At 36.3% G+C, this 27,112-nt stretch overlaps 1 protein-coding gene across 2 annotated transcripts; it reads right to left on the bottom strand.

The window, feature by feature from the left end:
- Positions 1–87: 87 nt before the first annotated feature.
- Positions 88–24,763, bottom strand: LOC110375627 (neo-calmodulin). 2 transcript variants are annotated; one of them, XM_064040425.1, is made up of 8 exons: positions 24,488–24,763; positions 11,894–12,016; positions 8,625–8,728; positions 3,990–4,129; positions 3,459–3,602; positions 2,717–2,926; positions 2,373–2,429; positions 88–2,143 (listed from the first exon to the last, which is right to left on the bottom strand). In XM_064040425.1, exons 2-8 carry the CDS (start codon positions 11,894–11,896, stop codon positions 2,034–2,036), a joined length of 768 nt encoding a protein of 255 aa, XP_063896495.1. In that variant the 5' UTR covers positions 11,897–12,016; positions 24,488–24,763; the 3' UTR covers positions 88–2,033. The 2 variants fall into 2 exon arrangements, with proteins under 2 accessions (XP_063896495.1, XP_063896494.1); XM_064040424.1 differs by lacking the exon at positions 24,488–24,763 and adding an exon at positions 19,968–20,142.
- Positions 24,764–27,112: the final 2,349 nt, after the last annotated feature.

Raw genomic sequence — 27,112 nt, 5'->3', positions numbered from 1 at the left:
AAACAATGGAACCTGATTGAAAACGAACTTCAATAGGTTCTATTGGGTAAGGATTAGGCAGATGAATTAAAGGAAATAAAACACCAGTTCAAGAAGATTTTCTTTGTATATTGGTTCTGTATTATTAATGTACAACATCAATATTTTGCGAAATATCAGTTAATTTTTATACCTATTCATATTCATGCATTTTATTAGACAAATAAAAGCTCTGATTATATAAATTCTTGTTAGATATGTTGAAAAGTTTGAGGTATAAATAGTTGATATTTTATTGATAAAATCTTTAAGAAGATATTACAAAAAATAATTGAGTTAAGTACATAATGTAGATATGAATAGTGCTGGACAAATTCGATAGATCGAAAATCGTATAAGGTACGTATGTATGTATTTGGTACCTTGTACATTTTTCTAAGTTGGTAAAAGGATTTTTAACTTTTTCTCGCTCAATGCGTTGCGAAGGGTCCTGAGCTTACCAAGAGCCCTTGGTCGAAAATTGAAATATAAGATTTTTTCTACAACGAATCTTGTCCAGCACTATTTTTCTTTCGTCCTTATTTTCTATGAGAGGCAAAAACATTAAGCCAGAAGGTAGTTTCTAAATGTAAATAGTTCTAATTTCCTTACAATAGTCACAAGCAAGGTACGATTACGTTGCAACTATCTCACTCATTATTACAATTACCTGAAAGATAGTAAAAACGACAAAATATTTACATTATTTATTTATTAAAAAATTGGTGTTTTATGGAAAAATCACTATATTTATATATGGAGTTTGGTTTATATGTATATTTTCCCGTGTTGATCACGGGTCGGGTAGGCCATCTATGGATATTGCAAGACGATGGATTTTGTTTTTCAAGCTACGTAGACTCTTTACATAGATTATATTCTTCACAATGCAAAGGCGTTTTAAAAATATAACAAGTACTACTATAGAGATTCATTTTAAACAGAGATTTCGAACCTATCTATGAATGATTTGAGCAAGAGTTGGTGAGATTGAAAAAAATAGTTTTTTCTCTTCTGAGCAGTTTTTAGGTATTGATTTGAAGAAGTAACTTTTTTTTACTTTAATGACGTAGTGACTTAGGGAAGAATTCGTTGTACCTAGGTTTTTATATTTAATTGATATGGGTCCTTCTACTGTATGAATGAGATAAAAGTTGAGGATTAATTTAAAAATATAAATTGCAATTTTAGCGAGTATTTCGTAGGCCTAATTATAGTATGTAATTATATTATATCAAGGAATTATTTTATACAAAGGTATTTCCATACTACTTTATTATTCTTCAATTTCTGTTTTCGTAAACTAAAACCGCCAAGCCACATTTAGCTATCTTATGTCCTGACATTATTCAATGATTTCATATCGGAGTGCTGCATGAGGCCCAATGGGTCTCATAGAACCTAAAAGGCTGCTGATTGTTTTATGCCAAATAGTGTAAACCGGCTTAAAATATTATAGGCGCGTTCAAACTCCATATTCACAATAATATTTTAGTACAACGTAATAAATAATTAAAGCCAGCGTTAGCATAAAGCGGTCCACTTAGGATCGTAGCCAGGGTCAGATGACCTTATGATCAAGACTTTGGGCATTTTATGTAGCAAAGAACTGCCTACCAGAAGATCACGTGTTCTGTCTGAAATGGGGATTTTACTTATCTCTTCGGCCTGCTGAATTTATTCTTTTAATAACCATCGTAGGTGTAAGTAATGGCTTGTATGTGAGACCCCTGTTTCCTTTTGTATTGTGTGGGATTATTAACTTCACTAAGCTTATCTCCTCTACCCTACTCGCAAAGTTTATTGATGAAGATCATGGGCTAGTTGTACGAATACCTACATGACCTAGTCGCAAAAACCGAATAACCGTAATATACATTTTAACACTCTTGTATTCGAATCTTCGGTCATCTTCCCATGTAGTGTAGAGAAGTCACTGTATATCTTCCCAATGTTAACTTAGGTCAAACTGTTCCAGTACTCCTAACCCTGGCTACGTGATGCTGTGCAGTAGTTCAGTTGGCGGCGACGGTTCGCTGCAGCAGCAGGTCAGGTCCGTCAGTCGGGTCGTCCTCGTCTTCATCATCACACGCGTCCTCCGGCTCGCCGAGGGCGCGGACGAATTCTGAATTAAGAGAGGAATCTTTATAGAATATTCGTAGAAAAACTTTGTTTGATCAATGATTCAGAAGCTTATGGCCCAGAGACCGCCAAGACATAGCGGATAAGTTTTTAAACAACCAATACTGCCGACTAGGGATAACCTATCCCTGAGCGGAGAAGTTCTATTGGGAGTTTTAAAACAAGACTCCCCTTTGATTCTTTTGAACTTTACACTTCTAAAGTCAACTCACCTAGGAAATCTATGCGACCATCGCCATCAGCGTCGACTTCTTTGATCATGTCTTCGACTGAAACATTAAACAAGATTAGTTAAAAATAACGCAAAACAAATAAGAACGGGAAAAAACATAAAACCTAGGGATTCTCAGCTTGAAACTAGCCGAGACCCAAAAAATCACTTGCTGGGCTGCGGGGTTGTTCGACAGAGTTACCGCGGCCCTGGTACATAAAGGGCTTAAGAAGGACCATGGTGGGTTTTAGTCAGTAAGAGTCTGACACTCACTTACGCTGCTAGTACACAGCGGGAAGGGTCATTTGATGATTTGGAATAAAAAAACAAAAGCAGTCTACTCACTCTCCTCCTCCGACAGGTCTTCGCCCAAGCACTGCAGCACAGCCCTCAAGTCCGACGCGCAAATATAACCCCGGTTATGTTTGTCGAACACCCGGAACGCGTCCCGGAGCTCCCTCTCTTCTTGTTCAGCAGAGCTGGTTCCACCGCCAGCACCGCACATGGACTTCGATAGGATGCTCACGAATTCCTCGAAGCTCACGTTGCCGTCGCCTAATAGTTGGGGGAAATCAGTCAGTGAGTGTTTTGGCGTTTTTGGTAAGTGATTATGTAACATATATAGAATAGATATTCGTACATATTGCCAGGAAAAGGAGTTCGTTAAGGGAGATCAAGATGATTCATTTTGATGGAGGTAGGTATTGTAATCATGTAATTTCATAGAATATAACACGGTGTCTTCCATATGGAATGCTTCTGTAAAATAGGTACATAGGTACACAACTGGAGACATTGAACTCGAAGCAACAATCATTCTAGGTTTTTAGGTTCATTACTTATTGCGAAAAGCTTGCACGAAAACTATCCATTAGGTGTGCGAATGTGTAATTTACTTCTTTCTCTCATATGTTACAAGCATTTTCTTTACAAATTGAATACTACTTTTATCCTGTACTCTGCTATAGAGTATCATATTTCTTCAATATTATCTTCCATAAAGAATCAAGCGATACCTAGTCTCTTTTATCTTACTACTTAGTGGCTGCCTTGAGTGCTTTGATAAATGCTGTTTCGCTTGACTTACCATCGCTATCGACCTCCTGCAGCATGTCCTGCAACTCCTCGACCCTGGCGAACTGGCCGAGGCTGCGCATCACGCGCCCCAACTCTTCCTTCGTGATGGTCCCGTCACCATCTTTGTCGAACAAGCGGAATGCCTCGCGGAATTCTGGGAGGAGAGTTACAATTCAGTTTGGAGGTATTATGTACCTACAGTTGAAAGCCTATCCTTAACCTTGAGCAAGTGCGTCTCTGACCGAGAGAGGCTTGTAGGTCCTGCAGTGGGACTATAAAAATGTGATAAATGTTCAGTTGTCCAAAAATTGTATGCTAAAAAGTAATGATTTCAGTTTTATCTGATTCAGTCGAACTTATGTTTATTACCCACGAATATTTTAAGATTTTTAATGAATTGGATGTATTCTTTCAAATATGTAAGGATATGAGTCCCTCAGACCCAGCTTTAAAAAAAACGTCCGATTATAGATTGAACATTATTTTACGAGTCCTTTATCCACTAAATGACAACATTACAGTCCGAAATTGCCATAGTTACCTTTCATCTGCGTCCTGGTAATCCCCGAAGTCTCGTCAACTATGGAGGCCTTCCTATCCAGGGTGGTGTCGGCAGCCGGCTTCAGGAAGGTCACCTGTCGCGGCGGCTTCGATGGCGAGCTCTGCTCTGACAGCTGTTGGCTGAAAATGTTCAGAAAATAATGAGATTTGGGTTAGGTACAATTTTGTTAAAACAAATGAAGATCTTTAACATGTTCTCAGCAGCACGTCGTAGTGGTTTCTCTATTCTCTCCATTAGGTACTCCATACTTCGGTACAAGGCGTTTTCATATGGTCATAAATCTTAAATTTTTCTTATGAATAAAAAGCGTAAAGTTTAGGTTAAGAACTGTCAAATTCTTATAAACTGTAGCTTTACAGCTTAGTTAGAATAAAAATACATATTGACCTAAGCTTGCCGTGTAAGTAAACAACGTAAAAGGTACCTACCTAAACGAATAAATATTTCCTATTCGGTTTTATCAAAAATAAACTAACTAAATAGATATAATATGAAAGGTACACCGCAAACCCCAATTAAATAGGATTTTATATAAGGGTCCGAGATGAATGGATCGCGTCCTTCGACTTCTCGAACGATTTGACCAATAGCCCTGTCTAGACGTAAAGATTCGAAAAACGAAAAAAAAAATACATATTTCAAACATCTCTTTATATTGAAAGTTTTTCATATTGCTCTATAAAAAGACCTTTCTTAAATTATCTCTTTTTTATATAAATTCGACGACACTGAAAATCAGATACAAGCTTAAACTCGAGACGATATACAGCTGCTGTTCCATTTTATACCTATTTCTTACGAACCTATAGTTGCAGAACACCAAAATTCCTCAAAAGTATTTCGCCCAGAAACAGACGACTTTACTTTGACAAATTTAACATTTAAAGCAAATTCTTGTCCCAACAAACATTAGTTGTACATACGTAATGATATAATTCCTCGGGCGAGGCGTCCCGACATTGTTTGAACGAGTCTTGCAAGCCCGTTGGGCAAATAGAATTTTTAAATTGGATCGTTCGGAGCGCTGGCGGTGTGTATTTAAACGTTCACCGTTTTTGCAAATAGGAACTGATTTTTGCGATCGTTTGGTGGTCTTGTTACATCTAGAAGCATATGGAAATTGTGTATGTTTTTTACTCTTTCACGGAGAAAGTACAGAAAAGTTTTGGATGAAACGTGACAATCTTCTTCTTTTTATTAAGTAAGATACAAGTTTTCAAACACCCAAGAAGCGGTAGTGTCAGGGTTTTCTTAAATCTCCCTGACGCGCTCTGACGTGGAATTGTAACAACTGCTTCTGAGTAGGTAACGTTATGGGGCGCCGGCTTTACGGTATTACACCACCAACGTCCAGACTCCGAGATACTTTGTGACAATTTCTAAAACCCACAAACCTTTCGATTTTATCAACAGTTAGACCTTAGTCAATTTAGTAAATGTTTAGAAGTATCTTAACTAAGTATGTTTTCAGAATACAATTTAGATCCAGCATAATATCTCTTCTATAATGAATGGAGTCAGTACTTACTTCTTAGAACATTCCATACATACTTAAGTATTTCCAAGTAAAGTCGTTAAGAATTGGACCCTTAACAAGTTACTTCACAATGAAGCTCTTAAACAAACTTGCTCAGCATACTTCGATAGTTTGTCTTAAACACAGTTCATTGAGTCGCTCAGACGAGAAATTAGTGTTTGAATTTCATTCAGACATTCTAGATTATTTATGGCTTATTTACCTACTTTGACGATGTCCTAAAGAAATACATATATAAGGCTTTTTATTGTTAATTAGGTAAATAGTCACTTTTTGGAGTCTGAAGACGTAAAAAATATGGCAGTAGGTAAGTAGAACATTCGAGAGTCAAAGATGAAGACGAAAACAGCGAGATGGTACTTTTCCAAAATGCGTATAGAACCGGGTGCAGAATTTATGTAAAGAGCAGTAAAATTTTAATGAGCTGGCTATGGGGGATGGGGCTGTTTCATGGTGTTATGTCTAAGAAACAAGAGAATAACTAATTGCCCAAACGTTGAGCTTTAGTAAAGTTTTTACATATTTATAAGATGTATTTTTTATTTCAGATTTTTTTTAATGTTTTCTAAAATTAAACACGAATTAAATGGACCGGCTGTTTTTGAAAGTAAATAGTATGTACAAAAACCATCAACGCCTTTGTTAAAGCTAGTGCAATGTTAGCAAAATCTAAACGTTATCTACAAATCTAGAGAATTCCATAATTTTCTAAGTCCCTCAATAAAATAGGGGAGATGTTCCTAAAACGGGTACCCTTCCTAAAACGGGTAGGCTTTGCCATTCGTATATTATAGGTCTTAGTGTGAACCTGTGAGTGTAGAGCGGTGCACTTCCCTCTCGCCGATCACGGTCAGTTGGCTCGGGCGCCTAGAACGAGCGTTTTCGAGATTAGATGTAAAAAAAGTTTTTTGCAGAGTTTATTAAAAAAAATCGGATTATGCTAGTGCTGACTACTCAAATATGGTGCAAGATACGGTTTTCGCAGTTTTGTATTATCATTTTGCATGTTATATGCTTATTAATTGTGAATACTTAGTGGTCTCCTTGTTTACTATTTTAAGGTTAAGGTAGTTGAAATTTAAAACGTGCTTTTGGGCAAAACGGGTAGGGGCATAACGGGTGACTACCCGATTTGAAATATGGGACCACTTCCTCAATTGATCCCACAGAAAGCTAATCGAAGACAAAGGAAGCCACAGAGAGCTGAAGAAGTACAGGAACAGCGTGAAAAAGAAATTAAAATATGTTTTCTCTGATTTTTAACAAAATTATCTGCTGGTAGGATTATAATTTCAAATGTAACATTTAATAAAGTAAAAAAGTGATCTAGACTGATCAAAATAAGAAAACTGTTTAACATAATTACGGAGACTAATTAACGATAAAGATTTCCTGGATAACAGGAGGCTAAGATACGTTTTCTAATTCATTTATCACATATATTTATTAATTACCTGCTTTGCCCAAAGGCGCTACCCGTTTTAGGACCCCCCCGAGGGCAAAGCGGGTATTTCGAAGGGGTTTATTTTTTTTGATTTTTTTCTGAATTTTGAAGAAGATTACTAAGACTATCTTATGTTTTCCAAAGTTTATCATATAAACAACCCTATGAGTACAAATACAAGTCGCATGTAATGTTCTTGATTATTTTATTTAACATCTTCCCTTAGCTTACCCGTTTTGGGAACATCTCCCCTAATCTTCATTTCGTTAAAACTACAACACCATCCCCCATCGTTTCGTATAACCAGCCAAACGGTAGTTTACCAGCGCTTAGGGAAATTAAACATCTGGATACGTCATTACTAAGCCTTCACCCCTACAATATGCTCATCATCCGCTCATCATCATACGTAAGTGTGTAAATATGTGCGTCAAGTTTAGCCTTGTCTTTGTCAGTTCGTCATGTGTGACGTTACTTGATCAAAAATGCATGAGTGACCTGTTCCCACAGGGAGAACTTATCTTTCCGTCCTCCCTGGCTATCACTACGAATAGGCTTTACTACATTTGGCAGAGTTTTCCGAATAGTGATTTGTGTTGTCAGCTCCAGTTGGTAACATGCTCTAAGGTAAAACGTTAAAACAGACATTAAACTGGTCCGTGTCGTAAGACAGAGGGCGATCGATCCTCCCAGTATCGTTAAGTATTTGTTTTGCGCCTCTTTGAGCGCTCCTTTGTTTTACTTCAGAATGAAACGAGTTGTGTCGGGCTTTCGGACTTATTGGCTGAATTCTGGAAGTGTTAGGAATTTTTTAACGGTCCAATTTGCTTTAATTGTCTTGTGATTATTTTTTGCTTATCCAAGTATAGGAACGTAGTCATAGGGGACCTAACAGCATAAGCCAGGCAGGCATGCCGTTTCATGTTATCATGGCATAATGAAATGCAGGAGAAAGGAGAAAGAAAGATAAGATTCTTAACTTAGGGCGATAACGATATCATCAATATTTTTCGTAGATGAAAAACCAAGCTGCGGTACTTCACAAAGACACAAAGCTTAAGCAATCTACCACTGAACACTAATTTAATATCTGAAATCAATCTGTAAACTGCATTCAGTGCGGAAATGGAAAATGCTTTTGCACTCGTTTTTCTTTTTAAAAGCAACGTTTTACCGCTCAATGAATGCTAATGGAAAAGTAATGCCATCGAAACGGTTTGTGGGCAGATTGAAATATAATTAAATACGGACTATCATAGCGTTTAAACGGTACTGATGTTAAGAAATATGTATGTTATCGTTTTACGCAGTCAAACTGTGGACAAGCCAGGATAAACATGCTAACTGATACATCAGTATTGAGGTGATTAGTAACATCAGGTATCCGGCTAGTATCAAACCGAGTAAGAAGTTTCTTAAAGACTCTTACAATTATTTTCAAAGTAAACTGTCTACCAACCATCGGACCAATAGGCTAAAACGGACGGAGTAGTATGCGGAAACACTTATTTCAGAAAGAGTATTGTTGTGTCGTAATCGATAAAACATTCCCTGTTGCTTCTTCCGAAACGGCAATGCACGCTTAATTTAACCTCCCAATAAAGACAAACCTAGTATAAAACACAGTACCAACCTGTCTGAAGGGCTGAGAGCCAGCGCTGGTGGACCTCTGCTGTCTGGGCGTGAAGCCTCATCCGGGGGACCCGGCTCACCGCCGCTGCTGTTCGTTTGTCTCGTCTGAAAGAGACATTATAACTTCATTTATGAAAGCCAAAGTAGGGAGTTTTTGTCGCGGAGCTAATTATTGATGAACTTAATACCAGGCTTTAAATCAATGATGATCATGACTATTAAGTCAACTTCATCTGGATAGGCTATAATATAATAGTCAACTATGTAGAGGACGGTTTCCATTATATCCATCTCCATAGAAACAGCTGAGTAACGGTGTTTCACACGGAACAACTGCCTGTTACCTACCTGGAGAGCCTTCGAAAGTACGACTGATTCTGAAGCTTTAGGACTTTCCAGTAGGTACCTACATCTATTAGTTACAAATGACAGCCGGGACACACAATTTAGCTTCAACATGCCATCCGAAACTTTAATTCAATAAATCGTCAAATTCATGTTTTATTGAATTAAAGTTTGTTCATCATAAAAAAAAGAAGCTTTATCGGAAGCAATGTTAGGAATTGGGGCAACGGGGTTACCATTTTGTTTGACATGCAACATTGTTCAGATCGATATATGTGAGTTAGCATGGTGTCCTTTATAAAATTTTAATCTAATCCATACGTAGAAGGACTTGCAATATACATTGTTTATCTATTTTAGGAAAACGGCCAGTTTTATTTTTCTATGTAAATTAACTACCTTCTCGTAGTTACCTCGTGGTAAAATAAAGCCACAGAAACCTCGAAACACCGACTTTTACAAGTCTTATTTTTGTCTTTTAAGCATTTAGATAAATCTTATATTGTAAAATTATACTTTCAAGTTAAAGACCCAAAGCTTATTTACTCAAGAAAACTTCAAGAACACTTCCCCGATGATTTCCCTAATCCGAGCGGAGGTCATACATTTTTACGCAGCCTTGAGCATCCTCTTACATTCAAGTAACAACACTCGAAAGGCGAGATTCGCGCGAAATTCTTTCAACCATTCCTCAAATGTAGCTTCTGGTAATGCGCGAACATTTCTTAAATGCTCTCAAAACTGCAAATTCTGCTTATATATGTCACCGTAAGATTACAAACATCGTTAGATTACAATCTATCTCGAGAGATTGTAAACTGTCGAATTATTGTGAACCGCAACATCTGATTGCAATATAACGCATTATTTTTCGCTATATTATAATCTATCGATGAGAAATTGTCAAATTGTCAACTGTCCGAAAGCTCTCCCTGATTGGTCAGTCTTTTTGTAAGATCGACCAATAATCCGTTCTGTTCCCATGGAGTTCCCGTAGAGTTAGGAATGAAATAGAGGTGTCAGTTAAATAAAATAAATGCTCTTCAAAAATTCTTCAAAGATTTATTATTTAGTACGAGTATGTAATTAATATTCCTGACATATGGAGAGAACAAATTGTAACGAAATATTTATTCTTCAAACACAAATTGAAATTGGAAACATATTGATTTGTGACACTTACGCGAATATTAGACATCTAAATAAAACTACTTTTACGGATTTTATCGCGGTTATATTATATTATTTAATCCCGACGTTTAAAACCGACCGCGAAAAAATCCGTAAAAGTAGTTTTATTTAAATGAAATTGGAAAATTATAAGAAACTTTTTAAATAAAAAAAAAAACAAAACAATTAGGTAGTTTGTCTTCAAACACAAATTCATTCCTAACTCTACGGGAACTCCATGGCAACAGAACGGCTGGTCGTGATTGGTCGATCTTACAAAAAGACTGACCAATCAGGGAGAGCTTTCGGACAGTTGACAATTTGACAATTTCTCATCGATAGATTATAATATAGCGAAAAATAATGCGTTAAATTGCAATCAGATGTTACGGTTCGTAATAATTCGACAGTTTACAATCTCTCGAGATAGATTGTAATCTAACGATGTTTGTAATCTTACGGTGACATATACATTCCAGACTAAATATTAAGTGGAGTCCATTCGTGACCAAAAGGCTGGCATATACTTCGGCCAAAGAATATGCATTGCCATCCAGCGTGGCAATGCAGACAGTATTTTGGGCACGATCCCCGCTGACAGCGATGCGGATGAATATTTTGATGCATAGTTTAATTTTTTTTCCCTTTTTTTAATTTTTGTAAATATAATTTAGAATGTAATTTTTTTTGCCCAGTAATATTAAAGATTATTCAAAAAGCTAAAACACAATTTTAAATCTACAATCCAGTATCTCAAAGAACTTGCGAGAGATTTCCACGCCAATACATTGAAGCTTGTAACGTATTCAATGGCAATTTGTAGGGCCGATGCGATCAATTTCCATTCTGAGCAAAGCCGTCGCGTTCCCGTCGTGGAATCCGCCAGAAATCCCTACTTTCGACAGTTTGATCTTCGCTCTTCGCAATAAAGGAATATATTTTCGAATATTTTGCAATATAATAAATAGGTTTCGGGGTTTAGTCTTTGACATTTCACGGTGTTTTGAACCCTAATTTTGCCTTTGGTTCGTGTCGTGTATTAGAAAACTGTACACGCTTTTCGAATCTATACAAATTTTATAAAGCTGTAAATTTTACACGGGTGAAACCGCTGCGCCAGCGAAAAGTAACGTAACAATAGAACAGAAAATATATGCTTTATACAGACGGGGATTTATGGCTTATTCTCCCATCCCATTGTCCCAACAAAAACATACAGAAGGAGTGAAATGAAATACGAGATTCCTTTTTGCAGTTAAGTAAAAACTATAGAAACAACACGTTTTTGCATTTTGTTCCTAAGGTATGGATGGCGGTATAGTTTTTTTGACCATTCAAAGTCGCTACAGAAAACCATATAAAATATCTATTCAAAATTAAATAGACATCTCTTCGAAGTTTAAAGTTACTAAGTAAGCTGTTAGATTAATAGTCTAGTTTAATTAAAATTAGGCACTCAATTTTAGTTAAACCAAGATACTGAAAATTAAGTAAAGCTTTCCATTAATTTCCATTATTGAAATACCTAAATGTATTCGAGATAAAAATATTTCTAGCATAATTCGTGTTGAAGAACATGTTCATTTAGAAAAAATAATAGTAAAAACCTACTTGAATCATATTTTAAAGTAAGAAGCTTTTTATACAAATCACAAAGGATCTACTTTTTTTAGTTTTACAGTTAATTTCAGAGAGAAAAAATTATACGTATAAAGAAAAATGTTTAAGCGGTTTTCCAAGAAAATGCACACTCACCATGATCCCTTTGAGCTGATTCACCAGCGGCGAATCAGCGAAGAAGTTGTTCACCGCGGTGAATATGTTTGTGCGTTTGTTCGTCGCGGCGCAGCAGGCGTTACCACGCCCGCTCAGCTTGCGCTAAACAAACAAATAAACGCTGTATATTAATTATCTAGTTAAGTAGTTAATATGACCCTACACTTAATTCTAGCTTCCGCCCGCAGTTTTACCCGCGTCCCGCAAGATGGGTCACCTGGGCACTGGTATCACACTGGCACATGGATAAAATATAGTAGTACCTACTTAGTTAGAAAGTTTCATCAAAATTCATCCAGAAGCTTTTGCGTGAAAGATGAATGAACATCCATACATACAATATTTCGCATTTATAAAATGAGCAGTCTATTAGTTCTTTCGTTATTTACTTATTCGTTTCTAACTTATCAGACTTAATTTATATCTACCGGAGTCCAGAATATTTATAAATGAATGAAGGTATAAAGTACGTAGTGGTGTAGTAGAGCTCTGTATATAGAACTATTTGTGTAGAACAAGTTTTGACAACCTAGATAGATTGATGAAATATGTTTTCAAAGTAATTTTAACGCTAACATAGTTTCACGTTAAACAGTTACCAACAAGACGAAATAGTCGGGCGGAAACTTTTTGGAAATATCTGAAAAGCTTTTCATGTTTTAAAATAGAGAATAAAGTTTATCAAAGTCAAAATTCAAACTATTTTAACTTCAAAATATAGGCCTGTAAAAAAGCTCTTTCAAAACGTCAAGCTAGTTGCACGGTTCCAAGGAATGGGTCTCACGGAGAAGAACCGGTAACACTCCATATAATTTTTTTTGCACAAAATAATCAGTACATAAATAAGGTAAATACCCAATATAGAATTACAGCTGAAATATCCAGCTGATTAAACAAAACATACCTATTGATTATAAACTTCAACAGCAACAGTAGGTACCTTTTAAATAAGTAAACAGAATCCCAAAGCTTTCCACTACAAATTCTACAAGCGAATCCGTCTCAGTATTTTCCTCAGTATTAATCATCAACCTTCACTTTAAAATAAATGACTATCAAACCAACATATGTAGCTTAAAACAATATTATTCCCTACCTAACCAGGAATCTCCAATGTTTACGAAAAAGCGAAGTAGCTCATACGAAAGATGTTTCACCTTGCTAAGTTATTTACGAATCCAAAATGGCGTGGTTTGTGTCAGCAGTCTATCTAAATACTATCCGTTAGACAGGAATGATTATACCACGGAGTAGGGTAAGAGCGGAGATGCCATAATGCAGGTAGGCCAGGGCCTTCGTTTAGGTCAAAAACGTACGGTGTGCATGACATAAAGTTACGAGTAAACTAACGACGTGTTCGGATTCTTTGAGACAACTGTCAATGATTTTTGGTATAATAAAAATGGACGGGTTTCAAAGAAGGCGTAGAAAGTCTGAGATATAAGTAACGTTGCTCGTTAACCGCACATTTTGGCGCGCTACTTTCTTAGGAGATTTTCCGCTATGGCATCTCCGGCAGTAGTTTTGTTCTCCATGAATATTATTGCTGATTTTGTTTATATGTTCTACAAACGCAAATGATTCACGTATCTATCGGATACCTATGTTTTGTTCGTTGCCATTTTGTATCACGTGGGATTCACACCTTAAAACTGTGGTAAGAGAAGAGATATGAATGTTCTGATGACGTTTGGAAGGACCACAAAACTATTTTACTGTCTAAAACAAGGTACCTATGAGTTGAATGATCTTTTGACCTTTCCTAAACTTTGTTGTAGGTATAGGTAACTTCACTGCACTATTTGACATTAGGTTTTCTCTACAGAACTCTTGATCTAGTATAAAAAGTACCAAAATTTTAAAATGTTTACATTAACAATCGATATATATATTTACATTCCAAAGAAACGGCGTTTTCCATCAAAACAAATGTTGTCGTGAAAATAAAATGCATGCCAGTAAATCCTCCATTTTGGGAGTCGTTAAAACTTGACAGCTGTCAAGCGAAGAAACGCGCGGGAAACGTGACATTAAAACGGTTTTTTATTAAATTTATGGCGCCTGTTCCAATGTTCGCAGAGTAAAATGATTGCAGGCAGAAAATAATATATATTTACACAGAAAATAATCAAGGGTATTTAGCTCATTTGTCAAAACCAATGATAAAAAACATTATGCAGATAAGTCCTTACTCAGACGCAATTCATCAATGTACCTACACTATTCTACACATACCTAAGCAGTAGAATATGCACAGAGATACAAAATCACGTATGCAATACCTAGATATGCTAGGTGAGGTATTTTTCTGTTTTTCTTCTTTTTTTCACTACCTACTCACGTATTGACAAGTTCCATCGCCCCACAGATCCTTACTTACATATGCAAAAATAAGTCTGCATATCTGTCTATACATATTTTATGCCACACACGTATTTTTGTGAAATCTGGTTGGACTTTATTTTTTTTTTTTTTTAGCGACGTAAAATCATCAAATTGACTCGATATTTTGAAAAAAGAATGGACTTAGAAAATTACAAGTCATAGTTTTTTTCTGCCTATTTCGCCCAGAAGGTACACTTCTTGTCAACTTTGCTTCTGAAGTGAGCCTTATAAAGCCAAAATCTTGTTCGGTTCTTACATTTTAACCAGTGAAGTCATTTTTAGCCAACTTTGGAGCGTTTTTCACCAGAACAGTAAGCAAGTGAACCCGCAGGAAAGAACTTTGCAATATTCAAAAGCTTACACCTAATTGTATAGGTACGTATTGGAACAGGCGAGGAGTGTGCCAATAACGTCATTTGATCATGCATCCGTGCTCAGAAAACCTATCTAAATTGATATATTAACACTAAGCAAAAGTGGGATAGCTTTCGTTTGAAAATAGCTGAAGCTAAAGATGAAGATAAAGATAAAAAAATAAAACGCGCACATTATTCCTGACGAAGACCGGACTTTAAAGTCTGAACTCGCCAATCCAACTTGAACTATCTCCAGTGTATGTCCCACACGTTAAAAAAAGCTGATAATGATATGTATTGCTACTTAGACAGCACATTATTACTTATAATAAAATGACTTATCTAAGTATATCGCATTAATATGCGTCACCATTTCAATTGTATTATAACAACCATTAACATCATTATCATAAAATCTTATTACGAATATCACAACCACTTACCGATAATAGGGATTTTAATAATAAAATTACGTTTATTACTTAATCAGTGCGTCACAAACTATGCAGAGGCTCTGGCTTTGTTAATTAACTACTTACTTAAACCTAAGTTCAATGGAAGGGCCGACTAAAGGTTACGTGCCTACGTCAGAGTTTCATCAATAATTATTACGCCTACACCCAGACATAATGTGTAGTGTACCTAGTGAGGTGCAGATTTGGTATTTCACTGTTTTATCTGTAACTAACTGCCAAATACTTAAGGGAGCTATTAAAAAGGTTTTTACCGACTTACAAAAAAAAGGGAAGGTTCTCCATTCGAAACATTTTATTTTTAAACTTAGGTATAGGTTTTAAACTTAGGTTGCAATAGGCAAAAGTAACAGTGTACTATTGTAGATTCACACATGCAAACTTTCTATTTGTTACGACATGGGACAAAAAATAATCCCCAAAATGTATCTTATGTGACACAGTCATCTTTTTCAGACAGGAGACTTTAGAGCTAAGTATATTCTTGCCAAGATTTACCTAAGTCCGTACGTTTAGTAAGTACTTTTTCACACAAATATCTACACATTTAATCTTTCACGTTTATAATATTAGTATGACGTGATGTGATGGTGTGATGTTATACCAAATCAATTTTCTACTTAAATCCCATCAGACAAAACGATGTTCGCTGACGCAGGCACTTCCATTGCCAATCATTAGTGTTGTGCCTTATGTAAATAAAGGAACATTTAAGTATTAATATATGTATAAAATAACGTCAATTCCACGCTTTATACGAGAAAATACTTCGCTCCTATGTTATGCTTTAAAATCAGAAATAAACTCATGTTAAAGCAAGTTGTACAAATGTATCCTTTTGAAATTTCAAAATGGACTCTATTTTTGAGAAGTTCACGTTTTTTTTTAAATATAATTTAAGATTCTCTCTAAATCATTTCTGGTGATGCCGGCTAAACTCGTCCATTTGTTCAGGTGAATTATTCTTAGCTAAGAGTCATAAGAACTCCTACTTAGCAAGCATGCCTTATCTGTAGGATGCAACAGTAAGCATTAAATAGCAAATAAATCTAGCAACATATTGCAGTCTCCTCCATAAAATACAAAAGAAAAACAAAGTTAGAGAACCTATTTGTCATTCTGTGGCAGTAAAGATGCATTCGAGCAAAACGGGTCGGCCAGTTACTTGCAAGTAAGTTGCTTGACCGATATAAACTGCTGCCATTTATTATATAAAAATAAATTTAATAAGAAGGACACTCTAAAATAAATATGAAATAAGTAGGACCTGGACTATAAAGTCTGAAATCATCAACCCTCATTGAGCAAGCGTGGTGATTAGGTAATGCTCAATCCTTCTCCGTGTGAGAGGTCTGTGTCCAGCAGTGGGACGATAAAAAGGCTGTAACAGTAACAGTAAGTAGGACACTGAAGAAAAATGTCGTTGCTTTGTTATTTTTCTAAAGGGAGGGAAAGACTGAAGGATTAATGCGGCTGATCGTCGGCTGAAGAATATCAGTCTACTTTAGGTTGTAAGCCGAGCTTTCTTCAGTTCATTGAACCAATTTATGTGGATGTTTTGAGATTAAATTCTTCGTGTGGATAGGAATTTAGGTGAAAACAGTTTTGTAGACATATTTATGAACCACCAAAACAATGTAGGCAGGCAATGGTGAAAAGACTCCACTGTCTCAAAGAAGCAATCTGTACCTACTCCGAAATATTAAATCAAATCAAATCAAATCGTTTATTTTGCAAAGAATATGGGTACAGAATAAGATGTTAGATTTAAACAAAGTTCCAACACATTCTACCTTACGGCATGCAAAAGAAAAAGAAAAAGTTTTATTAGGTACTACCTATACAAACAAATAAAAATTTATTAAAAGGCAACAATTACTTAAATTATAATAGAGAAAAAAAAATAACATTATTATAGACTATCGTCATTCAGAAAATCTTGAATTGAGTAATAGCATTTATCTATAAGTAGTGACGTCAGCCTCTTTTTGAATAGACTTAAAGTCAGAAAAGCCTTAAAAGCTGAAGAGTTTGTTTGTTTGCTTAAACAAGCTGATCATAAGACCTATTTGAAAAATTATCTCAGTTTTAGGCAGCATATTTACCGAAGAAGACTTCACTTAGGTCGCTTGCTGTGTGTATTAGTGCGCGAAGTTTTCCAAATACAATCAGAACCTACTTCCTACGATTAGCTTATTCAAACAAATCAGCACACAAACTCTTAAGCTTAATAACAGCAGCATAGACATATCTACGTATCAACTAAATAACTCACAGCCCAGCGACCCAGCTTCCATTATAAAATGGCAAAGTCCGACATAAGCTGGGATTCAAAGGAAAACGCAACAATACTGCTTATCGACCGGCAAGAACTGTGTCCGTCCAGCTACCGGGTGAAAATGTCTGTCGGCTTCTTGCAATTCATTTATTTAGTAGCGTTTGTTAATAGCCATGTTATATGCACACATTAAAACATTATACAGTTCCCAATGTATCAAAGTTAAGTACCCAAATGATCATTTGCTTAGTTGTTGAGAAAGTTAAATCAGATAAGTAATTTCAGAGTTCACCTCTTTCTTTTGGCTTTTCAAAATCTCGATTGAAATCATTACTTTTTAGTCTTGCACTAGATATAAGCCTGTCAATATAGCCTGTCTACCAAAAGATACACTAAGAAAGGCTCATCTATTATATTTACTGAAACCAGAAACGCCATCCTTCTTACGCCAACCTAATCAAGATCCTGAATGAAAACCCCAACATTTGGGGTCGGCTAGATAGTAATCAAATAGTCATCCTAACACATTAATTCATTGTAAGTAGGTACATTATATGGAACCCCTTCACAGAATACATTGTTCGCGTTATTTATAAAAGTCATCTATTCTGAAAAGGTAAACCACCAGGCCTTTAATATACACGCACATTTTGGCTGCACCTTTTACTTCTCACGGAATCATCTAACAGCAAGTTTCATATACGTTTTTAGTATTCAAGTACGTAAGTTTTCTTAGCGTTTTAATATATTTTCCCAAATAACAATTCAAGTTCACTGTTATTATAATCAGTGATTGATTTCTAATAAACGACGCAAAATGAATGCAAAAAATCTTCGTTTTAAAAATAAAGTCGTAAGTCAATTGAGTGCTTTTCGAGATAAAACCGATGAAATCTCCAGCAAAACAGCAAAAGGACGCCCACGGCAAATGAGACGTAAGTATTTAGGAAAACAAATCATAAATCTTGCAGGTATTTTAGGAGAAAACCGATGTTAAACTTCACTGAACTCTAACAGGTAAAATTGGCACAATTGGCGGTTCTAGAAATAGTTCTCAATTATACGAAGCGTATGGCAAATATCGCCATAAACTTCACTATTGAGCGGCCATCTTGTTTGGAAACATGGAGTAAAGAAAGATGAGCGGAGATGCCATCATGCAGGTAGGTCAAGTGGCTTCTACTAGGTCAAATGTACGGTGGGCAACTGGGCATGACCAAAACGATTGTTGGGTGTTCAGGTTCTTTTTGACACCTGTCAAACATTTTTGGTAGGTATTACAAAAATGGTCGGATCCAAAGAAGGCGTGTAAGGGCCAAGACAGTATCGTCCTTCGTCTCCTGTTCAAACGCATTTTGGCGCGCAACTAGGCAATTTAGCGTTATGACAGCTCCGCTGGTTTGTTCTCCATGTTTAGAACAGAAGCACGTAAATCATTTGAAAATAACAACGGTTTCAGAGGTTATCCCACGCAAGGAGGTTCGCAATCTTTCAAACGTTTTCCTTGACACATGTCAGGGTTGTGTGGATTTTCGTTTGTGTCACGAACTCCCGATATACTTCCTTTCCTTATGGGGTTTTTGGGATACATACGGTATCTGTTTTAGCTATATATTTCTTTCTGTTTTTGGATAACAATGCATTCTTGAAAGGGACTCTGAATAACTGACTACAATACAAAGGGTAACATACTAAAAACTAGTAAATAAATGTTTTTAGTTCGAAACGCCGAAATTCCTCAACTTGCAACTTTTACTACTGTCAAACTTTTCCAATATTTTATCATGAAAATATCCTAAAGGTACATGTAGTTCATCATTTTTATAGAAGCACCCGAATTTCCGAACTTCCACTGTGTCGTACAAAAAAGTTTTAATATGAAACATTATTTAACGTGGGAACCGACACCGACTGACCTATTTTTTGGAACAAACGCACATGGGACTACTCCTTGTTTTTAAAACTGCGATGTTCGCAGACACTGTTTTATTATTCGCAAATAACTTACTAAAAGCTATATATTGGACAAGCTGTTTGCAATCCTTATTTATAAAATACTAGCTTCTGCCAGCGGTTTCACCCGCATCCCGTGGGAACCTCTGCACGAACGAATAAAAAGTAGCCTATAGCCTTCCTCGATAAATGGGCTATCTAACACCGAAAGAATTGTTCAAATCGGACCAGTAGTTCCTGAGATTAGCGCGTTCAAACAAACAAACAATCAAACAAACTCTTCAGCTTTATAATATTAGTATAGATATCAGATAAAAGAAGAATATTCCTCACAAGGATTTAAGTCCATTTTAGATTTACCGTGCAAACGCAAAAATAAAGCGAGTAAGGAACTATGGAACAAACGCGAACTAAGGATTCAACAGATTAAACGTTATCATTGGAATTCTCAAACCATTTTTTAACAGCCCAGATTTTAGACCAAGGGGAAATCCAATTGAAAGTCACAGGTCTACATCCGCAATTAAACCCTATCTTCCAAATTAACCCAAACAGGATATACACCAAAATAACTAACAAAAACAACGAAAAACCCAACATATACTCACTGGAGGCGAAATCCAGCACTGCAGCCAATTAATCATTGTGTACCAGAAACCAGATGTGTACCAATCACTCCGAAACTTCACGCAATTCAGACATAAATACAAAATCCGTTGATAGGCGTACGCGCAGACGGAACGTACAACCGCTGGGTTCGGCCTCAGATCGCGAACTACCACCTTTATTTATTCGATGTGTTGGGATCGTGCTATATTTGCAATCATGGTGAATCAAGGCATGTTTTCATGTTACGGGAAACCTAGTTCTGTCCTATGACTTGGTCAGACAAACCGCGATTTCTCAACCTATAGTAGGCCTGGGATTGTAAACCGTTCATATGCGACACAGGTCGTAAGCATGTCTTAATATGGATATTGACTTTGTTGTCCAAGCATACTTCTATTTATCTCATCTATAAAAAAACAAATACCTCTTCAGAATTCATATACCTTAGTAGAAACTTCTTTCCCACTGAGATAACCTAGGGATGTCCTATAAGTGACTGTAACTTTGCTGGATGAAAGTGGATTTGACCAAACTAATATTATCTATACTTATTTATTAGCAATGCTGATGAGTTTGTTTGTTTCTTTAACGCGTTAGTTTTCTCTCTAGAAATCTCAAGCCTCATGTTAGATAGGCAGCCCTAGCCCGTTTACTGAGGAAGGCTTTAATCAATTATCGGGGGCGCAAATTTGTTCCAACGCGATGCGCCGCAGACGGAAACAGTATCTCCAATGTCATCGGAAAGTCGGCAATACTTAAGTACTTTACATTTAACATTTTAAGCATGTATTGCTATGATATGAACTTTTCCGAAATGGAGTTTGTATTAGTATTGCTCAGTCTACAAACTCCAATTCTGGGCTTTAACCAAATAAACGTTCATACGCCCACGCTCCTGTATTTACTCGCTCCCAAAACTTTCCTTGACCACAAATAAAACAAGTTTGTTCATACCTACATATTTAGAAACACCACTATAAAAGGAAAGCCAAAGCTACAAGGAGTATCAATACCATCCACTTCTAGTAGCTGAATTTATGAAATTGAAAATATTTAACTTTACAAAGTGATTTATAAACGGAACTACGCGATGCCACTGATGGGGGTTATTATATCAGCACTTTTATGCTAGCGGATTTTTCGGTAAACGCTGGGATCATACGACCGGACGATGTCGCGGGTATACGAGCGACAGCGAACAATTGAGAAGACAACTACTGGTACAGAAAAGTTCGTCGATTTTTTTCCGTTCGGAATGTATCGCGTAGGTACGCTCGGTGTTGCTAAGAGCTACAAAAATCTGCCACTGCGAAAACGCTGTTAGATACCTCCCAAATACGGCAAGAATGTCGAATTAACAAAAATGCAATTAATGAGGATCGATGTTCAAACATAATTTTGAGCGAGCGTGTGCCCATTCCGGGGATGGAGGAATGATTAAGCCAAAATAGTTCATTGTTCGCTAATTATATTCGAGCGATAGGATAAGGCTGTTCTTATATGAGTATGTGAATGCAAATCCTAAAATAACTCAGAAATGTGAGAAATAAGGTCGACCTCCGATGATATCATCATCTCCCGAGCCTTTTCCAAACGTTGGGGTCGGCTTCCAGTGTCACCGAATGCATCATGGAGCGACTGCCTATCTAGGCCGAGAGAAAGTTAGATAACCTTCTCAGTTACCCGGGCTGGTTATGGTATTCTCTAAATAACTCGTGGAATTCCTTTTGCCCGTTGAATATTAAAACTGACTGCACCTATCAAAATATAAAATGTACAAAAGAACAACTAGAATTCAGTTGCAAAAGGTCAAAGGTATTATGCAAACCAATGCTGGGTAGGTAGGTAAGATTATGCGAATAATACCTACCTACTCGTAGATATGAATATTTTCATCTCAGAGTCATCTTATTTTTTATTTTTATTAAATAATAACGATCAAAGAAGTCAGTTTTTAAGGATACCATTACATCATCATCTGCCTTTTCTCAACTATGTTGGCGTTAGCTTTCAGTCTAACCGGATGCACCAGTGTTTTACAAGGAGCGACTGCCCATCTGAACTCCTCAATCTAGTTACCCGGGCAACCCAAATCACCTTGGTAAGACTGGTTGCCAGATTTACTGGCTTCTGAATACCCGTAACGACTGCCACAGATGTTCAAATAACAGCAAGGACAATTTATCGTGCCCTCCGAATCATGGTCCAACACATCAGTAGAAAGACACCTAATCTGTTCATCTGGTCTAATTCAGACTACTTTTTATCCAGGTGCGGGAAGAAGTTCCCTCGTGATACGGGTCAAACCACTGCTGAAGCTAGTGTAGATTAAACTTCGGTTTTAAATACTTAATTGAATAAAAATAAGACAATAAAGAACCTAAGTAGGTACCTATTCATTTCTTAAATGCCATAATTTGCATACCTATAAAATCCTGTCGAATCACTTTTATATACGCCTCTTGATTTCAATAGGTATTTTGTTATTAAATGAACGTTTAAGTTGTATAACCTTAACTTGACACCATATTAATAATTTTACCCGACTCCCAAGAAGAGTAATGTTTTATCTTTTATTTCTTTGAACTGAGGAGTTTTTTATCGTAAAAGTTTGGATGTGTGCTATGAAAATATACTGAATTAAGTACATAACTTAGCACCAAAGTAAGTACCTATTCAGGTGTAACTTAACAATACTGATAGCTGATCCAAGTAAGTATACTTATTATAAAGCTGAAGATTTTTTTTTTTGCTTTGTTTGCTTTAACGCGCTAAGCTCATCCGATTTGAAAAAATGTTTCAGTGTTAGACGACGTTTATCGACGAAAGCTACTTTTTATCCGTGTGAAGTTGTTTCTACAGGACGCGGGTTGGTCCAGTACTTCCTGAGATTAGCGCGGTCAAGCAAACAAACAAATTAGGTATGTAAGGCTTTATAATGTAAGTATAGATTTCGAAACTGATGTTTTAAAAGCAAACAACCTGTGTCCCTACAAAAGGATTTTGATAAAAGTTAATGACAAAAGTTTTCTATTAAAATAGGGTAAACTCGTTAGAGTTGGCCATAGTTTTATCTAGACATAATAAAAAAAAGAAAAAGTGTTGTTACAATCAGTCTTTTATTCTTATCATAATTAACAGTTATTAGTCTTGTAAAAATCAACGACAAATATTTTTTTATAATTCAAAAACATATTAAAAAACAATTTCTAAAAAAAAATAGAATTGGCCATCTCTCCCGGGGTATCAGGGTAAGTTGGCCATAGCTATACGGGATAGATGACCAGTACTTGACTTCCCTTTTCCCTTTCCCTTGTCCTGAAATTCGGCTCCTTTAGCTTTTTTTTCTTCTTCTGTCCACATTTGGAGCACATATCATGAAACTCGGTACAGTTTTCATGATGACCTGTCACAAATAAGACACTGGAGCCAATCTTCCACAAGACGAGTCTTATAATAATTTTCTCCGCATCCAGCGCAGTTATCTGCTTCGTTTTCTTTATCTTCTTCGTCAGATGTATCACACAATACTGGTTCACTGAGATCAGAACTGCTTTCGCTAATACGCCTTACAGCTTTCCGTTTTCTATTCTTATCGTTCTTTTCGTATCAGTCTTCTTATCTTTGGGTTTAACCATATTTTTTTTTGTGAATCTTCACTCCAACAACCACGAGTGGCTATGGCTTTTCTCTCATAATTATTTGGCATATGTAACAAAACACAAAACGCATTAATATCACTTCGCATAACAAGAATAATATGGCTATCTCAACCTGAATTTATGTGGTCATCTCTCCTCTTTCTGCGGGTGAGATGGCCATATCAAATTTTTGATTTAATTAAACATTAGCAGGCGCCATTTTGAGGTTATAATAGACGTTAACATTTGATAAACATAATAAACTAAGCAAACATTTAAAAAATGCAATAAAAAGTAGTACCACATGATAAAATATGACCACACTGTACAATTTTTGCAATACCCTGTAAAATAAAAGTTGATTTACTTACTTTTTAACATAAATACGCGCAGCAGCGTCGTCGCACAGTGTTCCCGAGCGTGGCTTGCGGTGTACTGACTGCATTGTAGAGCCATCTAGCTATGCATGCCAAAAATAATTCGATTGGCCATCTCTCCCGTATGGCCATCTCTAACGAGTTTACCCTATTCTGTTGAGTTAACCATCATAAAATAATGATTATTACCATGCTACGGTAACTACATAACGAAAGTGAATTAGGTCAATTCAATTTAAATCTTATCAGGTATTCCCATTCTTTTTACCTCTATATATATTCTTTGTCTATAGAAATGTTGACTATATACGTTATTTATGTATTAAACTTAGTATGTTTTACCTTTGTTTGGTTTAAAAATCGATTAAATATCTCACCTGTGGTACCATAATGCATTTGGCTCCAAAAATATCGAACTGTTCAAAAATGTTACCATAAACAACACTATTTTTTTATTCTATTACCTATAACTTAATAATATGATTATAAACTACAACTTACCTTAGAAAAAAATACTCGTACGAGGATTTACTTGTGTATATCAATATTCGCGCGTGAACCGATGAAACGTGGGCGTTTTCAGCACGACTACAGCTACACTGAAAGATGCTGAGCTACTGGCCTATGTCAAAATGTTCGCGCACGCGCTTCGCAAACCCATTTTAAAGGGCCGTTCTATCACTGCGACATATTAGAAAAGACTACCATAAAAATAAATTAAAAATCGAAAAACGCGTTCGCTTTTCTCGAAGTCCGATTTATAAATATGACATGATGCTATAGTTTCGACGGGACCAGGTTAATAAAGTCTGACCAACCTGTTTCGTGTATTTTTTATATCGTATTTTGTTGTTTGAAAACGTTTCTGCGACCTTAAGCTTGAATGTGATGGCATTCAAAACAAGTTTGTTTCAATTTATTTCGTCTAGTCGGAGCTATATGAATTTGTAATTACTTCCAGTTTGTAGCCTTATGCGAAGACGTTCGACGTAAATATTATTATATAGATAGCTTACAAATACGTGCCATACCTACAAAAACGTAAAGTACTTCATATTCATGTTTACATAATTAAAAACAACATCAAAGTATATCTTAGACACCAATGTGTTTCGGAGGGCACGATAAACTGTAGGTTCCGGTTGTCATTTGAATATCTTTGGCAGTTGTGACTGGTAGACAGATGCCAGAAAGTCTGACAACCAGTCTTACCGAGGGGTATTGCCCGGCACAATGATTCATGAAAACCTTCAGAGAAGTATCATGGCAAGGATTTGACTACGACATTCCCACCGCTGCGACCACAGCAGGAGGGGTTCTGGTGATTTCCCATAAAAAAATCCAAGGCATAATCCTGGTGCATAAGAAATTGTAGAAGAACTGTTAAAAACCGCTCGATTTGTGATGCAATTTTTGATGATGTTTTAATTTATTGTTATAGCATAGGTACCTACTTAGATTTCTTTATTTCGTAATATCTATATATAAATTTTCCTCTCAGATCTTGATGAACAATACTGGTTCTCGGCGCCGATTTATTTTAGCAGTTTTCCTGTTGATTAGGAAATCTTTTAAAACGTAAGGTCCACTCAAAATCTGCAAAAAAATACGATAATACCGGGTCAATACCTTACTAATGTTAAATGAAATTTAGTACGTATGATCGTTTGTATGTATTGTTTGTAAGTCTTTCACGCGAAAACAACTGAATAGATTTTTTTTGAACTTGGTTTGTTCAACATGACTAGGCCCCGAAATTACTTGACTGATTTGAAAAATTCTTTCACAGTTAGGAAGATATGTATGTATTATTCCATTATTAGTAAGTAACATAACATAGGTTATATTTCAACCTGGTACGGGCAGTAAGTATCAGGGTAGGGCTGTTCCCGCGGGACGCGAGTGAAACCGCGGGAAAACACCCAGAACTGCGTATACATACCTATATTATATCAAAATAACATAATTTGTAGCCCTACATTATAAGGTTTCTAACAGTGAAGGGTGTGAAGGGTTTCTTTTTATCCGGGTCCAGGCAATATTCGTAGTAAATCGATGTCTTGACACCGTTATTTTCAACGCTAAACAGTCAACTTCTTCTACGCTTGTCGCCGTAGTGGAAACCACATTTAATTAAGATTAAATACTACGTGCAATATACATTGTGATATACACGATATACATGGTTATACAAGCTATTAGAGGGGTATTTAGTTAATGGGGTACGCAGCCCGATGTTACGTACGAGTAGGTATTTATTCAATCTTTTAATTAGTAATAAAAACATTCGAATATTCTTGTGTTGGAATTAGCCTAGTGTGAAGTAATAATGCAGTTTCGAAGGACCGATTACCGCTCAATCCTTTTTTATGTGACTGGAGGCCTGTGCCCAGCAGAGGGATGAAAAAAAGACTGATGATGATGATGACGAAGGACTTTTAAAAAACGCGCGAGAAGTCAGAAAACTCCTTTAAATCTATGTGTTAGATTATAAGTACCTAGGTATTCCTATCAGTAAAAGAGTGTAGGTATTGTTTTGATTGAATGCGCTAATCTCAAGAACTTATCGGTCCGATTTGGAATAGGCTAGGTATTGAAATGTTCTGTTTTAAAATGCCCATTTAAGATAAATGCTACTTAAAAGCAAAGTAGCTTTTAAGTTTATCCAGATGAGAAAAGTCGCCCCAACGGTCATTATACTTTGACTTTGAGAAAATGACCAATTTGAGAAAAGTAAGCAGGTGTATTTTTTCTTTTAGTGTCTATTTTTGAGTTTCCGTACGAAAATGTTATGGATAAAATAAGATCGCTCACTTTCACATGACCCTTTATTCCGGCTTCGTGAAGGTATAAAGTTGTTTAACTTTTATCACTTAGGGCTGAAGCCTACCGGGGCTGCGGAATTGCTCGAATGAGTTAATTAAGGGCTCCAGAAGGAAAATCGTGGGTACTAGCTGTTAGTAAAAGTCTGACTTCGTGATTGATGAAAAAGAAAACAAATTAATTATTTTATTGAGAGCCAAAAAGTCACCAGTCTAACCAAAGGGTATTGGGTTGCCCGGGTAACTGGGTTGAGGAGGTCAGATAGGCAGTCGCTTCCTGTTAAGCACTGGTAGGTACTCAGTT

Source organism: Helicoverpa armigera, chromosome 22, assembly GCF_030705265.1.
Source record: "Helicoverpa armigera isolate CAAS_96S chromosome 22, ASM3070526v1, whole genome shotgun sequence".
NCBI lineage: Eukaryota > Metazoa > Arthropoda > Insecta > Lepidoptera > Noctuidae > Helicoverpa > Helicoverpa armigera.
Note: the sequence above shows the minus strand (reverse complement) of the source record. Positions and strands in the feature narration are given on the sequence as shown.